Consider the following 16,250-nt stretch of genomic DNA (forward strand, 5'->3'; position numbering starts at 1 on the left):
CAAGCTCCAGAACTAGCCACAAATCCTGCTGGAAAGAACCTAAAAATACTTAAAAATACTTGCAGAGATCGAATGGAGCCGTTAACTCAAAAGCCTGGTGTCAGGCATGTTCTTTAATAAATAAGAAACGAGCTGATATGTTACAGACCCCAGTCTTTACGTAAAGAAAAAGCTGACATTTAGAGAGAGAGGTCTGGGCTTCTCTGCTTGGGCTGCTGCCCCCGCGACCCGGCTCCGGATAAAGTGGAAGAAAGTGGATGGATGAATGAATCTTGAAAATGAACAAGTCTTCCAGTACAGAGTAAAACGTGAGAGTGAAAATATTGCGTGTACTTAAAACCCCTGGAGGGTCTTGGGTCGATTTGTGGCTATTTTCAAATTTTGATTACATGCCATTTGCACAGTGTTGAATGGACTATAGCCAAATTCTCCAAAAAAAAAGTTTGATATGATTTTATTTCAAAATTCAAGTCTGACTTCCTTCAATTAGCTTCAGTGGCTAAGCTACAGACAAACTTACACTATTGTGCTTAGTGGTCGATTTGTGCCCCATTGAAACCCATTATAAACGCTATTTTTCACTGCAAATTAATTACGGTCAAAGGGATCGTTGATGTTTAGCGTTCATTTGTAATTCAGTTGTAATTTTTTATTTGTCCACCGGGTGGCGCCCTTGCTCCACATTTGACCCCGGGCTGGAAAACAGCGGGCTGCTTAGATAGACCTGCGGGAAATGAAGCCTCATTTCCGGCGTGCAGCAGCGGCTTCGCCCGCTGATCGGGCGGGACAATTTTTTGGTCCCTAGGACCGTGAGAGGGTGCTTTTTTTTTTTTAGTCAACAGGAAATGACGTATTTGTTGTCACGTGGTATCGGGCGTGTGTGCTGGAAAAACGGGTCCCCGGTGATCGTGCCCCGGTAACAATGGCGTGTCCAGCGGGGTGGCCTGGGGGGGCACAGGCCACCCCCCAAACCAGACTGGCCACCCCAGGTGCCACCCCAAAGGCAAAACAATAAAATTCAATCAAATATCAAATGTCCGATTATGTTTTCACGGTGACGCTCAGATATCCGAGTGTAAGTGAATGCAGCATCGCTTCTGCGCTATGCGCATCACGTTAGCAAAGGTAGGAGAGCCAAGCGCGAAAGATGGCACTGCAGGAAACAATTTTTCGGTGAAAGAAAATGAGGACAGAATAAATGTCCCGGTAAGTAATATCAAGTTTGTTGAGTTTAGTAAACTTCGGTGAAATTAGAATACCAAGGAAAAAAATAACACTTAAAGAATTATTGCAGCTGTGGAATATTTCAGACAGTATGCTACTGAGGGCAGCTAACATAAGAGTTATGCGTTATAAGATATAATCTAAGTCGTAACATTGCTGTATGGAGCTGCAGATTTGGTTGCAGGTTAACATAGCTGGACTGGCCATCGGGCATACCGGGCATATCCCCAGTGACTTATTTTTTATTTTTTTTGTAATGGCATGAACAATGAGAGGTGGTGGATTGGCCAGATGCAGGTCGATGTGTAGAAATAACTCCGTTGTTTGGTGGTGGCTATGACGGGGCTTCCACAGAGGCAACAGGTGGATGAGGGAAGGGGAGGCAGGAGGAGAGCCCCGAAGCAGCCACCAGTCCGAGTGTCAGGTGAACTGAACTTCAGGTAAGAAGTTATGACCTGCAGTCTATCTGGGTCAGATATAAACCAAGTTTAGGTGGAGTTTATTTTCATGTTGCTGACTTTTTACTGTCAGTTGCAATAACTCATACTGCGTTCTAGCCAGTTTGACGGAGTTTTTATACAGCTGGGTGGGTGCTATGATGTTACTGATAGTGAACTTTATTTTATTCATAAGGTTAGTAGAGTTGCCAACGGCTCCTTAAAAAAATGGAATGGTCCCTCATTCAGAGAAAATATTACACGTTTGGTATTGAGCTGAGAAGAGACGCAGTTTGTCCCGGACTTTAGCTAGAATGGGAAAAAGACACAAAGCTGGATTTATTCTGTCTTTATGCTGCACAGCTGCCTCTTCTTCTCTCATTCTCTCCCCCTCCCTCTCCTGTTGCTACTTCAATCATGAAACTGATCAATGATCAGCTGATCGGCTTTTCTCTCTTGTTTATCGCCCACTTTGCGCCAGAAAGAGGAAACCAGCAGATGTTGCGCTAAACAACAGCAGCACGTTTAAGCTTGATCGGCTGTTGTTAGAATGTATTTAATATTAATTTCTAGTATCAGCTGATGTTTGCTGGAGCCACAGCTGTAAAGCTGCTGGTCATGATGTCTGTTTAGATATGTGGTGAGAGGGAAACATGAAGATGAAACCAGGAGATGTCCTTACTGAATCATCAGAGCTGAACAGGTGATGGAGAAACAGGTTTACCTTTTAGGTGACATGAATGAGTTGAAGGGAAGTTATGAACTGTTTCTGAGAGACAAATAACACCAGGATCCTTTTTTATGTAGCTGACAGCTGGTAACTGTGCAGGGGCGGGTCTAGCAAAGTTTTGCCAGGGGGCCAGGTAGGGCATTAACAGGGAAAGGTGGGCACAAAGAAATACTTTTCTTTCTTATTCTCATTTAAAATACCTAGTTTTTATTAAATAATTATCTAAATCTTACAACCAAAGTTTTTATCTGACGTAAAATGTATAGAAATCATACATATACCAACAAGACTGTACATCACTGTCACAACAGGGTTTGTTTTCAGTCAAAGTCTTTATGGCTTTACTACCTGGTGGGTCGGTCTGTAGTAAAAATGCCCAATTTTTTTGTCCCAGTCCAGCCCTGCAGGTTAATACTGGCAGTGTCACCATGCCAGCTGACTGTATTTTATCATCAGCCAGTGTTGTTCTTTATCAATATTACCAAAGTTTACGATAAGGCAGCATAGAAAGTATTTACTTGCTTAGGGTTTCATTCAAATGTTAGTCTTTTCAGTTGTTTCCCCACTTTTTTCCTGTTTCAAAATCAAACACCAGTTTGTGAGAAGATTATCTTCTTTTTTTAACAGGCAGATAAAGTTTTGCATTGGCATTGGCTAATTTGTCAATTGTTTGTTACAAATGTTCGTATTTTAATTTTCAAAAATGTTTTTGCCCAAAACATATGTGCACTATATGTCAGTAAAAATACTATGCAAATATTGTTGTCCTTGACTGCTGAGTAAACACTGACAAAGCACTGATTGTATCTCTTGTACTTTATCAACGCAGTATCTAAAAACTTTGCACCGTAGTGGTTAAAATCTCATTCTAATAAGAGTTAAAAGTGCATTTGGTTATTAGGTTTATAGGATTATTGAATTATGGTTAAGGGTTGGTAGAATTTTTTTTTAAAACATTATCTGCCAATTAAATCTGCCACCCTTCTCCAAATCTGTGCCCCTACCTGGCCCCCCCAACAAAAATTTTCTAGACACGCCACTGTACACAGATGGTCTGAATTTGTGAAGCGAGTGGTATCGCATTTATCGAAGTCGGCTCCTCGTTGTTTTTTCTAAGCCACGATTAGGCTCATTGAGAGCAGGCATGTGCATGCAGACAGTGTTTGTTTTTACATCTGGTGGGTAACGTCCCTCCCTATATTTTTGGAACAGTACCTCTGAAGCTTGATTTAGATTTCTGCAGGAAATTTACGTTCTAACTTCAGATGTAACACCTCTTAACACTAAACCGGTCCATCACGCTGTTGTTTCCAGTTACAGCGTATATTTCCTGCTGAAGCATATTTCAGGCATAAGACAGAAACATTACAAAAATATACACCTGCAGGCCACTCTATTGTCTTTATTTGACTAAATGCACTAAATTGCTGCCACAAGCTTTTGAACACATGTACCTAATAAAGTGGCTGGTGAGTGTCCTCAGTCCCAGCTCGGATACAGATGTGTCGGTGTGTCTTTGTTCCCTGCAGTAGTGCCCTCTCCAGCTCAGTCATCATCCACATACCCCAGGACACTGTCCGAGCCAAAGAGATCATCGCCTACGTCAACACGCTGAAGACTCAGGTCAGCTATTACGCAGAGAGGCTGTCTCAAGCTGCCAAAGACCAATCGGCCAGCGGACTGGAGTGGACGCTCGCCAGTCTGGTTGACAAGGTACTAAAAGTGTTTGACGTTACGTGGGGACGCTTCATATTTCATTCATACCCTCTTCCTTTCAGACCCGTCAGCTGGTGGCAGTGTGCGGCTGCAAGCTGCTAGCTTCAGCTATTTAGGCCCTGAACGCAGTACGAGTACATCGCAACCAAAGCTTCTCCTTCTGCTGAGTCTGAACAAGTAGTGCTCCGCAATGACAAGGATACGCTGAGAGCAAAGTACAGCGGTCACAACAGCCAGTCGTCACTGCACGTGGACTGGCACGAAGAGGAGTGGGTGAGTTGATCAGCAGTTATTGGCTGTTTTCTGATTCCAGATTTTTTATTTCTTTAGCATGACAACAGACAAGCTTAGTTTCTTGGCACACATTGTGGATACAGCTTGATATCTTAACTACACTCTGAACTCTGTTTTTCTTTTCTTGTTGCTTCTTCTTCTTCTTGAGTCATCCCTCTCATGTTGATTTCCAGCTCAGGTCACTCCTTACTTTTAAGAAGTTGGAGGATTCGTGAGCAGATTTTTCCTTCACCATATCAGCCGACTTTATTCTATGAGAAAATACTCTTAAATGACTCGTCTTTAAAAAGTGTTCAGTGTTTTATGTCTGGTCTGTGTGTCATCTTTGTCTTTACAATGTTGCAGCAATACTTTAGTAATGATATGATATGATATGATATGAGATGATATACCTTTATTAGTCCCACAAGGGGAAATTTAAATGTTGGTTTAGTGTAAGCTCAGCTTTTTAACTAATGTAAGAAGTGTTATGACTGACTCGTTTTTAATACCTAAATCTGGCCTCAGTGCACAAACCTAAATGAATCGGTACATATGAAAGCGCCCAAGTCACGAGCTGTGTTCAAGGACATGGATAAAACAAAAAGGTTCAAATTTGTGCCCAAAAACCCCACAAATCAGTGTCACTGTTTTAAAATCTGCTGCGAGACCGCTCTAAATGTCAGCTTTTTCTTTACGTAAAGACTGGGGTCTGTAACATATCAGCTCGTTTCTTATTTATTAAAGAACATGCCTGACACCAGGCTTTTGAGTTAACGGCTCCATTCGATCTCTGCAAGTATTTTTAAGTATTTTTAGGTTCTTTCCAGCAGGATTTGTGGCTAGTTCTGGAGCTTGACCCTAAAAGATTTCAGTGTGTCGGTGCTTCTGCTTTCCCTGTTGTCCTTCTGTTCCGTCTTTTTTTCTGTTTCTGTCAAATTTAAAAACAACTGCACTCTGAAATACACACTCTTTGCAAGATGTTGTCTAAACTAGTGGTTGGAAGGCATATTTGTGTTTGGTCTCTGATGGTTTATTTACACTTTTTGCAGGCCACGCCCACGGACTACAGCGCCATGATGAGCAACAAAGCCAAGAAGTCTATTGACTTCCTTCTGATGCAGGACACCGCCCCGACGATAGCCACGGACGTGTCACTGCAGTACCGCCTCGACATCGTCTTCTGCCAAACGGTCACCTACACATATTTTAATTATTGTATGTCTGAGCTGATGCGTTTATCCTGGAGTGACTCAGAGTGAAGGAGAAGGCCAAGAAGAAGTGTAAATATCATAGAAGCAAGGAGTTCAGAGCTCTACGACTTAGTGTCTTTATGGTATTTATGTGTGTAATGGAGACCAGGGGTTCCATTACCCTTACTTGTATTTTTATTAATTGACTGACTGATTTGTATTTAAAAACCGTAATGAAGAAAAACACACACTGGTTGATTGTGATTCTTTATTAGGCTTTTTGGGTTGTTATTTAAGTGACTCGTTAAAGGTGAAGAGACAGGGGGACTGGCCATCCTACCTGTGTCAGGAAAAGAACCCGTGTTAGAGCTGTTCACATTTAATCATTTGTCTGTAACCTAAATTAGTTGTATATGTAAAAAGAGAAGTGTTAACAGTACTCACTTTGTAAAGAGTAAAAGCAGCTCAATCACCTGCTTATGAGCTCCTGGAGAAAACCAATGTGCCAGGCTAGGGGAGTGTGTGTTGGAGTGATTTTGTTAAAAGTTGTCATTATTGTGCTTGGACCTTGTCTTGAACTGTATGTTCAGATATTTTCTGTTCCTCCCCCACATGTAGGATGTTGGGGATGTTACTAGCTATAGTTTTCAACTGCAGGCACAATCTATGTAAGATTCTGGTTTCCTTATTTGGTAAGGAATGTTCACTTCCTGCCCTTTATGGGCTCACCATGTAAATGGTGGACTGTTAGAGAGGTTAAGCCATATACGAGGTTGAGGGGAGATGACCCTTTTATGACTAGAGATGCGGTTAAAACGTTTGTAAGCAGGAAGTCACGTATACAGACACACATACACTCTCTCTCACTCACACACACACACACACACACACACACACACACACACACACACACACACAGTGCCTTAGCTTTTACCACACAACATATGGGGTTTACAATGGGCGGTTGTGTAACTGTTTTCATTCAATAAAAGGCTGCGAGTGGAGGCTGGAGTTGGAGTTGTCTGAGTTTGGGTGTAGAGCTTGCAACTCTGAGAATCCGACCAGGCTTCCCCTGCACAAGTAAAAACCAATCGAACTCTGATTGTCTTACTTTGTTCTGAGTCAGCGAGGGCTGAAACCTAACTGTGGTTAAGGTGTTTTAATGCAGCGGTCCCCAACCGCTGGGCCACGGACCGTCGTTTGGTCGAGAGATGAGGCTCGGGTGTGAAATGTATGGTTTTCAGAGTTTTTATCGTTTTTTATCGTTATTTTGTTATCGTTTTTATCGTTAACTCTGTTTTCCTGGGTCTTTCACGTGTGTTATGAATAAATCTTCTTTTTTTCCGGTACCGGTACTAGTTTTATTTTGTTGTATTTATCTGTGACACCTTAAAGGCCGGTCCGTGAAAATATTGTCGGGCATAAACCGGTCCGTGGCGCAAAAAAGGTTGGGGACCGCTGTTTTAATGTATATAGAAGAGACTGAAGTTTATATGTTATGGAGTTATTTATAGGACTTGTTACAAATCTTCATATGTCTATGATGTTACGCTTTGGGAGTGAGAACGTGTTGGTTATATTGTAGTGGTTTTCTTATGGGGAGGGTTTTGTTTCCCTTTGGTTTGCTGACCCCCAGACTTGGTCTATTCCAGATGCTCACCTGAATCAGGTAGAGTATAACAGGAAGCCATTTGCTTTTCAGAAGGGTTGGATTCTTTGCTGTATCACCATGTGTTCTCATTAATAAAGTACATTTTACTCCAGTCTCGTGCTATTTTAGTGGAAGTGACCCATGACCGTCGGCCAAAACTGACAATATGACTATTAAAAGTCTGAGTAATACTGTAATTTTCTGCTGCTCATTCCTGTGCAATATCCCATCTGACCTCCCGTCATATTTCTTTTCAAGATTTTCTTATTTAATCACTAGTGTACATATATTTATAGATACATATATATATATATTTTTAGTCATCTTTTCTCTTTTACCACGTCTCTCTAATATTTTGCTCTTTACTATTTTTCTATTTTTTATTTTATTTTATTATATTTTATTATATTTTCTTCTACTGTACCATGCTGCTGAGTGACTGCTGCTCGTCAAACACATTTCATTGCAATGTTGACCCTGTGCTAACTTGCATATGACAAATAAAACTGAAAACTGATAAAACTGAAAACAGTAAAGGCAAAGGGAACACATCAAGTAAGGATTTCACACTCCCACTCACAACGGCACTTTCAAAGCATAAAGCCAAATGCTTCAAAATTTCATTTTGAAGCATTTTAAAAATGAATGTGTTTGAGTTTCATTGCTCCAAAGCAATGTTTTCATATAAGCAAGATAACAACCAGTTTGCAACCATGTAAGTACAGTCCTCTATTGTGAACAGACGTGTTGGCAATCTGTCTGCGTTTATAAATTAGACAACAGTTATTTGCAGATCTTCATCAATCTGCCTGAGAGTGATTGCAGTCGGTCTGAGTTGGACTGCAACTGTTTTGAGTCAGGTTGCCTCCAAGGAGGCAGTTTATTATTTTCCTTTCCTAGTTGGACAGATGGCTGTTGTTTTGTTTTTACTGTAGTGTGCTGGGCCATTAATGGCTCAGGGGCTGCAGCGTATCCGCGCCAACACCTAAGGCCAACGTGGAATCACCGGTCAGACTAACATAAAGAAAAAATCTGTTAAATTACACATTTGTATTCATTAAGTCACAGACAATGAAAACAAGCAGAAATCAAGATGTAATATTTTTATAATTTTATTGATGTTAAATTAAAGTCCCAGCTTAGTTATGTTATCAGTGCAAGTCACTTCAATCTGTATAGCACCAAAGGAAACAATGGTGTTTTCAAGGTGCTTCACACTGTAAGGTAACAACTTACAGTATTAAAAAGAAAACCCCAAAAGAACAAACCCCTCTGAGCAAGCACGAGGCGACAGTGGGAAGGAAAAACTCCCTTTTAAGAGGAAGAAACCTTCGACAGAACCAGGCTCAGGGCGGGGTGGCCATCTGCCGCGACCATTCCTGGGGATTTCAAAAATGACTTGATCTGATCTAAATGTAAAACTAGCTCATTTAAAGTGTCCAGTGAGTTTTAGAAAATATTTTGCTGTTGATATCACGATGTCACTATAAAGTGGAAACTTTGTTTCTTCCCTTACACCTCCCAAAAAATGCCCGCACCGATGAGAAGCACTTAGATATGCAACTTGGTTCTGTGAATATCTTTCTTTTGAAAGTTTTAACAATATCTTCATCAAGATCTTGGAAGTTTAATTGCCAGAATGTCACCAAAGATGCATGCTTCCATCTTTTACAGAGGGATTTGAAAACCCTCTCGCTGAGTTTCTTGAACTTCTCTGGTGGGATTTTGTCGTATCTGGCCCTGATTTCAGTCCAGATTTTCATGGTAAGCCGGTTGGAGATAGCTTCAGCACTTTCAATGCTGAAGACTGTGCCTGATTTTTTTGAAACCTGGGAAATCAGTCCTTCCACAAAGATTTCCACTGAAAATCTGCATCTTTCTTTCTTTTCATATGATTCCAGTCTATCAGTAACTGTTACTGCCAACAGGTGTTCTTGGAATACTGAAGTAGTTATGATATTAAATATTGGTTGTTCCATTAAATTCATTGAATCCTCCTCCCCACTCCTCCCCATTTTCAATGATATTAGTGACAATTTATGTAATTTGTCACAAATATCAGTGAAAATCGCATTAGCAATGCAGTCAAAATAATTCTGCACTTTTCGGTCTAAATGCAAATCCATCCCCTTGAATTTGTCCAAGAGTAGATCCAACAAACGTTTTTGGTGAGAATGAGGGCACTTTAAAAGTTTACCAAGCTTTGAAAGCACAGCCTGAATTAATGTCTCTAACCATCTTTCAAAGTCTAAGGTTTTTTCAGGTGGCTCACAGTCTACAGAAGATCTGTGATGCTGTATCTTTTTATATGACTCCGTTTGACTTACGTTTGTTAACGGTGGGATGCTGGCTTCATGTTCAACACAGGATTTCTGCTGCTGGGGATCTGGAATTGGATTGTTTTCTGCTTTTGCAGCACTGTGTTGGTCAGCATTTTGACAGCTTTCTTCTGTGTTAGCTGTTTCTTGGCTGTTAGCATCTATATTCTGTGCTGTATCAAACTCCTGCTCAGCAGAATCGTCCAAAAATTTCACACGTGACAAAACCGTTTTGCCAGTAGTGGTGTGGACAGAACAGTTTTCATGTACAGGGGACTTCTGGGAAGACCTCAGTGGTGATACTGCTACTGACTGTGCACACAGGTCCATTACGTCCTCTACAAAACCTACAAGCCGCTTAGCAGTGAAGCAATCCGGATAGCCTGAGATAAGCTCTCCCCACTGCTTGATCGAAAAACTACTGAACAAGTTATTCAAGAGGGATACCAAAGCATGTACTGTAGAATTATCCCCATTGGTCTGAACTGTTTCATCATTTGTCATTGTGTTACAGTTCGAGCTTGCCATTTCACTTTTTTGTTTTTTATGTCTAAAATGTTGTTTTGTGTTAAACTCCGTGTTTGAACGTTTAAAGCGCTGCTGTCCCGCTGTGTGAATGCGTTTCAACTGAACAGCCAGGTCTATATATAAGGTCGGTTTAAGGTTTCTTTGTAACGTCACCTGACGTTTCTTTGTAACGTCACCAGTCAAAGGACTGGCCCGCCCCGTCATAACGAAAGGGGCGGGACAAATCTGTTGCTTAGCAACTGAAAAAAAGGCACACCGCGCTGAATGCTACATCCGGCCTGCGACGGTACACCGCCTCCGCACCACCGTTTAAACATGAAGTGTGGATGTTAGAAGATCCCAAATATGGTGAGCTACTGGGAAATTACTCACGTTTTTGTTCTTGAGAGTGAGCGATAATAAGCGACATTTTATTGAGAAATTACAGTAGTCTGTCTACAAAAACTACAAAAATGACCTAAATAAGACAGAAGTACACATTCATTTTTATCGTTTTGTCAACAACAGGGCGCATGAGGTTTGTTCAGTATTTGTTGTGTCTACAAGGCTCAGGCGCCCCCATGAAGTGTCTTATTTGTATAGTTGAAAGCATTATAAAGGAACGCAAAACTAAATTACATATAATTATAATTCTTGGCACTTTCTGGTGTGTGTGAGTTAGTGTTTCTCTTTTATGATTTGTGGGTCCAGCATCAAATTCAGAATCCTTCCCATCACACATGAGGTCTTGAATAATCATCTTATTTTAAAGACCTCGTAGTTTGATAGTTTGCTCTCAGACTGTGGGCTTCCTTGTGGTTTTTAGGATATTTAGAAGTAGAAGGGGATCATCCTTCTGTGGAACCAGCTCCCAGTTTGAATGCAGGAGACGGACACTATCTCTACTTTTAAGATTAAGTTTCAAAGTTACCTTTTTGCCAACGCATATAGCTAGGGCTGAATCAGGTGACCATGAATCCTCCCTTAGTTACCCTGGGACTACCCTGCTGGGGGATTCCCACCATGTGTTTATACACCTCTCTGCATTCAATAATTAGTTCTTGTTCATCTCTGGCTCTCGTCCACAGTGTGTCTTTTGTCCCCTTTTTCGTCTCCTCATCCCCAAAGGGTCGCAGCGGGCTGCCCCTCCCTGACCGTGGTTCTGCCAGAGGGTGCTTCCTGTTAAAAGTGAGTTGTTCCTTCCCACTGTATTGAGGTTTTTTCTTTTTAATTGTAGACTTTCTACCTTACAATCTATACCACCTCGAGGAGACTGTTGTTGTGATTCAGCTCTGCATAAATACAATTAAATCGAATTAAGTGGGTTCAGCTGTTTTGTGAAATAAATGTGAGTGACATGGTAAGTAATAGCCTGCATGTAACTCATGGTAAGAAGAGCAATATCGCCCCCTCCTGGTTCAACCTTTTTTTCTTTGCAGTAATCTTTCCAATAATAATACATATGCACTAACCTCATGCTTGCTGTTAACAATAGCCTAAAGACACAAAATCAAGTTTAGTTTTTTCCTTAAGTTTATGTTTTTTTTATATGGTTGGCATTTATTTTGTTTCTTTTTAATAATTCTATTGATTCTATTGATTGTTTGCCAAGCACTGAGGTCTCTGCTTAGACTGTGCTACTGGGATCACTGATTTAAAAATGAGGCAAAAGCACCAAAGTTGTGCTCAAAAATAGTACAGTGAGCTACAACCTGTTGCTGTAGTAATTCTAACACACTTATTGTTTTTAAATACATACATGTTTAGTTCTTTTAAACCTAATTATTATTTTTTTTTTTGCAAAAGTGTCACCTAAACACCCAAATATACGTAATTCAAAACTTACTTTAATTATTACCCATTTGGCTGGTAACATGGACCCAGTCTGATGGATAGTTACTGAACAGATAGTCTTTTCTTTAAAGGCTGCATTCAGAGCAAATCATTGTAAAAACAAGACAAGTCAATAAAAAACAAGTAATAACTATAATACTAAACTACAATAGAGAGAAAATCCAGTAAATATAATTATATTATGTAAAAAATATACAAATATTTACCTCTAATTTAAAAAGACATTACAAGGGTACTAGTTTCATTTTAATCTAAACATAATCTAAATTGACACTAAATCAGTTTAAATATTACAGCTGAAGGTGATTTTAATAAATGTACTGCTGCTTGACTTTGTTTTACTACTGCAGTATAATTTATCATGTACAAAAGCTCCAAATGTTGTTTCTCTGACTTAATGTTCTGATGACGTTTGTGTTACTTTGCAGGAAATAGTCAGGACCCAGATGAACCTGTGCTGGAATTCAGTGTGGGTGAGTAATATGAGCATTTATGAAGGCTGTCCATGACCTGTAATTAAATTTAGCGTCATTAGTGCCACTCATTGCAAGTGACAGTGCACATGCTTTCAGCATGGAGTCTGCTCTTATGGTAGCAAAATAAATTCAGAAAATCTCCATCAAAAAGCAGCTCAGCAGCAGAAATATATATGGTCAGCTGGTTGTGAGTTAATGAGCATGTGAAATCAGTGTGAACATTTTGAAACAACAACTCTCCAACCTCGTAATTGTAAGACTGCCTGTGCAGCCACAGGAGCCTTCAGAGAGTCTTCCTGCTTGTCTCTTGGGTTGATTTGCTCGTGTTTTCTCACCCAGTCAATGACTGTAAAAGGGCTGGACTAATTGGAGGCAGGTGTAATTGATTGCACTGATATGCTAGTCTACTTATAGCCCACATTACAAACACTGCTGTGTTATTTTGTCTCTCAGTGCAGGTATGTAATGTGACAAAACCTCTAATGATCTGATATGTTTGGGATGGATGGGCTGTGAATTATATAGTGAATTGTCTTATTTTGTCGCTCTGTGCAGGCTTTCTACTTACAGGGTGGTGGGTCTCAGAGGACAATTGCTACCCCTGTTGAAGTGAACAACGTGTGGAGTGCAACTGGCTTTGTGGCATAGCTGGCTCTGGCCTTGGACTGTGTGTTTTTACTTTGTACCTAAATGGGACACTGGACTTCTAACTACTATTCATTGTGTTTATAAATAAAATTTTAGAATTTTATTGACTGTCATCTTTTTGCCCATGGTTGGTGAGACCTAGAATCTCTTTGTGTGTGTGTGTGTGTGTGTGTGTGTGTGTAACATCAACAGGGTTTTGCATAAAAGAGTGTGAGCAGGTCAAAAGGTCAATTCATTTATTGTAGTTTTATGGCAGCACCCTCTAGTGGCCTTGAAGCAAACAGTCTCCTAACTAAGCCATGGCATCTCTGGTCTCTCCTACTTTTGTGTGCTCTGCTGGAGGAGCAGCATTGGATCTAGTGATACTGAGTAAGCTGATTAGGACAGGCCTGGAGAAATGTGGTTTGCATGAAGTATCAGGAAAAAAACAACCTTGTATTGTAAAATAATAATACACGAATAATAAATACTTTTCATGACATTCAGATTTCTGGACTCACGAGTTCATAGAACATTAATGTTACGAAACATTGAGAAGTCTTAAAACTACATTGTATACTTATTATTTATTTACTTTAATCAGATTTGACTGGTATTTTTAAACATTAAGTTTTTGTTCCTTCAACTATTGTATTTAAGCTTATGACTCACTCACAGTATGTTTATATAACTGCCTAAAAAACGGTGAGGATGTGGCCGCAGTGGCTGAGAAGCAAGAACTTTGCTTTTTCTTTTTTTTTTCTTTTTTTAATTGGGAAGCATAAATGAACATACCAGAAAACCCTGCACGAAGGAGCCATATTTGTTTTTTGTGTGTGCATAAGATGAAGCTTTAGTATTATTACACATATGATAAGGATGTTAGCATGCAACACACAAACTCAAGTGGTGTTGCCAAGATAGTTGCTGACTGGCAAGAAACTTCTAGAAGAAATCTGGTGACAGTCCAAAGCACAAATGAACATGTTTAATACTCGTGCAAGACCCTGTGGGAAGGTGCCAGATTGCTGTATTTTGTGTGAATCAGGAAAAGTGCACGGTGATGACTAAAGCTTATAAAACATCTCTCTCCTTATGTGTGCATATATGAGAAAGAAAATTCTGCCAAAGCAACTTTAGCTTCTTGCAAGCATCAGTACACAAAGGATGCTAACACAAAGCTAGCCAAGAACCAAGAGTGATTTTAAAGTTGAACGTATGCCGACCCCAGCAGCCAAAGGGAGCTCCGGGGAGAGCTTCTTGGGGTCCAGTGATGTGTCCTGAAGAGACGACATGAGCTCTCCCTCCTGTAGGCCCACCCCAGCAGTAGGTGCTGTCTGTCTCATTCCGAGTTAACTGCTACTCCTCTACATCTAAACGAGCCAGTTGAGGAGGTTCAGGCATCTGACAAGGGTGCCTCTTGAACGCCTCCTGGGTGAGATGTTCCAGGCATGTCCCACCAGGACAGACAGGACACACCCAGGACATGTTGGGGAGATCACAGCACTCAGCAGAGAATGCCTCAGTGTCCCCCAAATAATGGAGGAGCTGGCTCGGGAGAGTAAGGTCTGGGTCTTCTCTGCTTATGCTACTGCCACCGAAACTGGACACCAGATAAGCTCAGAAAAATGAACAACCTGTTTAAATAAAGGTTAATTTAAAAAAAATTTTGTCATTAGCTAGTCTGTGTACATGTACTTCTTCTCCAGTGTTGAAAATGTTAAACTCACAACCTGCACATTTTCTGGTTGCATCATCAAATAAATACCCCCAAAAGTAGTCTGAGTACTTTTACACTGGTTTTATGCTGCGATATTTTCAAAGTCTTTCACTGAACACATTCAGTCACACATTGTTCATCATTTATTGGAAGTTTATTGTTTAATGTCCTGTCTAAATAACTTCAGTCACCATTTGTATTCATTAATGAATAACTGACTTCCAATATTAAAAGAAATAGAAACTGTTGTGCTGTTGTTCACGTAGAAGGGCCTGCTGCTGGATGTCCAGACTTTGTGCGTCAGCAGGAGGGTCAGGGTACAGGGTTCGAACCTCCTCATGAGATGTCGTATCTGCTGGATAAAAGCAAGCTACATCACATCTGGGATTGTCCTAGAGCTGCCCTACAGTAACAATCAACTGACTAATATATGAAATACTTGCAGTAGCACAATAATAAACACAAAGCAAAAAAGTGTTTAGTGAAGATAAAAAACCCCATCAAAGTTTTAGTTTGGATAAAGGGAGACAGAGCACCAATCTAAACAAGTCTAAACCATCTGGCACCTCCACACTTGTAAGAACAGCATGACCAAAGTGATTGTAGGAGGAAACAACCTTGACTTCCTTTACATAGCTTAGTACTGAGAATAAAAGAAAAGCATGATTAGAATTATTTGTGCTTCTTCTTTCGGCTGCTCCCTTTAGAGGTCGCTACAGTGGATCATCCGCCTCCATCTCTCTATTTCTAGCATCCTCCTCAGTCACACCAACCCCCTGCATGTCCACCTTCACTACATCCACAAATCCTTTCTGTGGTTGTCTGAAAACATCATCCACGGAGACTCTTGCCTGATCTCATCTGTCAGCCTCTCCATCACCAGTGCAAACAAGAAGGGGCTCAGAGCCTCTCTCTGATGTAATCTCAACCCATCACATACTTCTCTGCCCCTCAGGACTTTCTTATGCAGCACCACAGTTACTCTCTTCGCACCTTATCATAGCCTTCACTCCTACCCTCTCTATGCCTCCCGTCTCCATCCTCTTCAGAGTTGCCTCACTTCCTTCTCTAATTCAATTTTCGTCCAAAGTACTCCTTCTCCCTTCTCAACACACTTTCTTCACATTAGCACATTTCCATCTCTATACTTGGTTACTCTCTTCCAGCACAATTTATGTGCCTTGCCATTCATTAAAAATCATTTTCTCCTTAGTGTCCAGCCTCACATACAACTCACTACTCAGCTGTAACTTTATTAATCCCTCGGGAGGGGTCCTCTGGGGTTTTCACAAAGCTGAATAAACGTCAAACAGAAAACTGATTAAACAAAGTGTGAGACGGTGGAGAATTGACGCCAGCGCCCGGTTACATTTTAGACAGCAAGGAGCAGACGCAGTTTCACTCCACCGAGGGAGCTCGTGACGTACTACGCGGCTTTCTTTAGACCGCGAAGGCGGGTCCTCAGGTGGAAGCAGCCTCTGAATTTGGACACCCCCGCTGTTTCCGGCCAGCCAATAATAACGG

At 40.8% G+C, this 16,250-nt stretch overlaps 1 protein-coding gene and 1 long non-coding RNA gene across 4 annotated transcripts; both read left to right on the plus strand.

Moving 5' to 3' along the window:
- Window positions 1-793: 793 nt before the first annotated feature.
- Window positions 794-4,257, plus strand: LOC309689721 (inositol polyphosphate-4-phosphatase type I A-like). Of its 3 annotated transcripts, XM_082506347.1 has the most exons (4): window positions 794-1,206; window positions 1,579-1,664; window positions 3,921-4,104; window positions 4,170-4,257. In XM_082506347.1, the coding sequence occupies exons 1-4, from the start codon at window positions 1,084-1,086 to the stop codon at window positions 4,221-4,223; spliced, it is 447 nt and encodes a 148-aa protein (XP_082362473.1). In that variant the 5' UTR covers window positions 794-1,083; the 3' UTR covers window positions 4,224-4,257. The 3 variants fall into 3 exon arrangements, 2 of the variants coding, with proteins under 2 accessions (XP_082362473.1, XP_082362472.1); XM_082506346.1 differs by having other exon boundaries at window positions 3,921-4,254; XR_014271508.1 differs by having other exon boundaries at window positions 818-1,206; window positions 1,579-3,569; window positions 3,921-4,254.
- Window positions 4,258-7,996: 3,739 nt separating this feature from the next.
- LOC309689317 lies at window positions 7,997-13,084 on the plus strand. Its single transcript, XR_014271333.1, has 4 exons — window positions 7,997-10,418; window positions 11,138-11,237; window positions 12,332-12,376; window positions 12,935-13,084. It is a non-coding gene; the product is annotated as an uncharacterized lncRNA (long non-coding RNA).
- The last annotated feature ends 3,166 nt before the right edge of the window (window positions 13,085-16,250 follow it).

The sequence above is a fragment of the Aulonocara stuartgranti genome, assembly GCF_965226115.1.
Source record: "Aulonocara stuartgranti genome assembly, chromosome: 15".
Lineage (NCBI taxonomy): Eukaryota > Metazoa > Chordata > Actinopteri > Cichliformes > Cichlidae > Aulonocara > Aulonocara stuartgranti.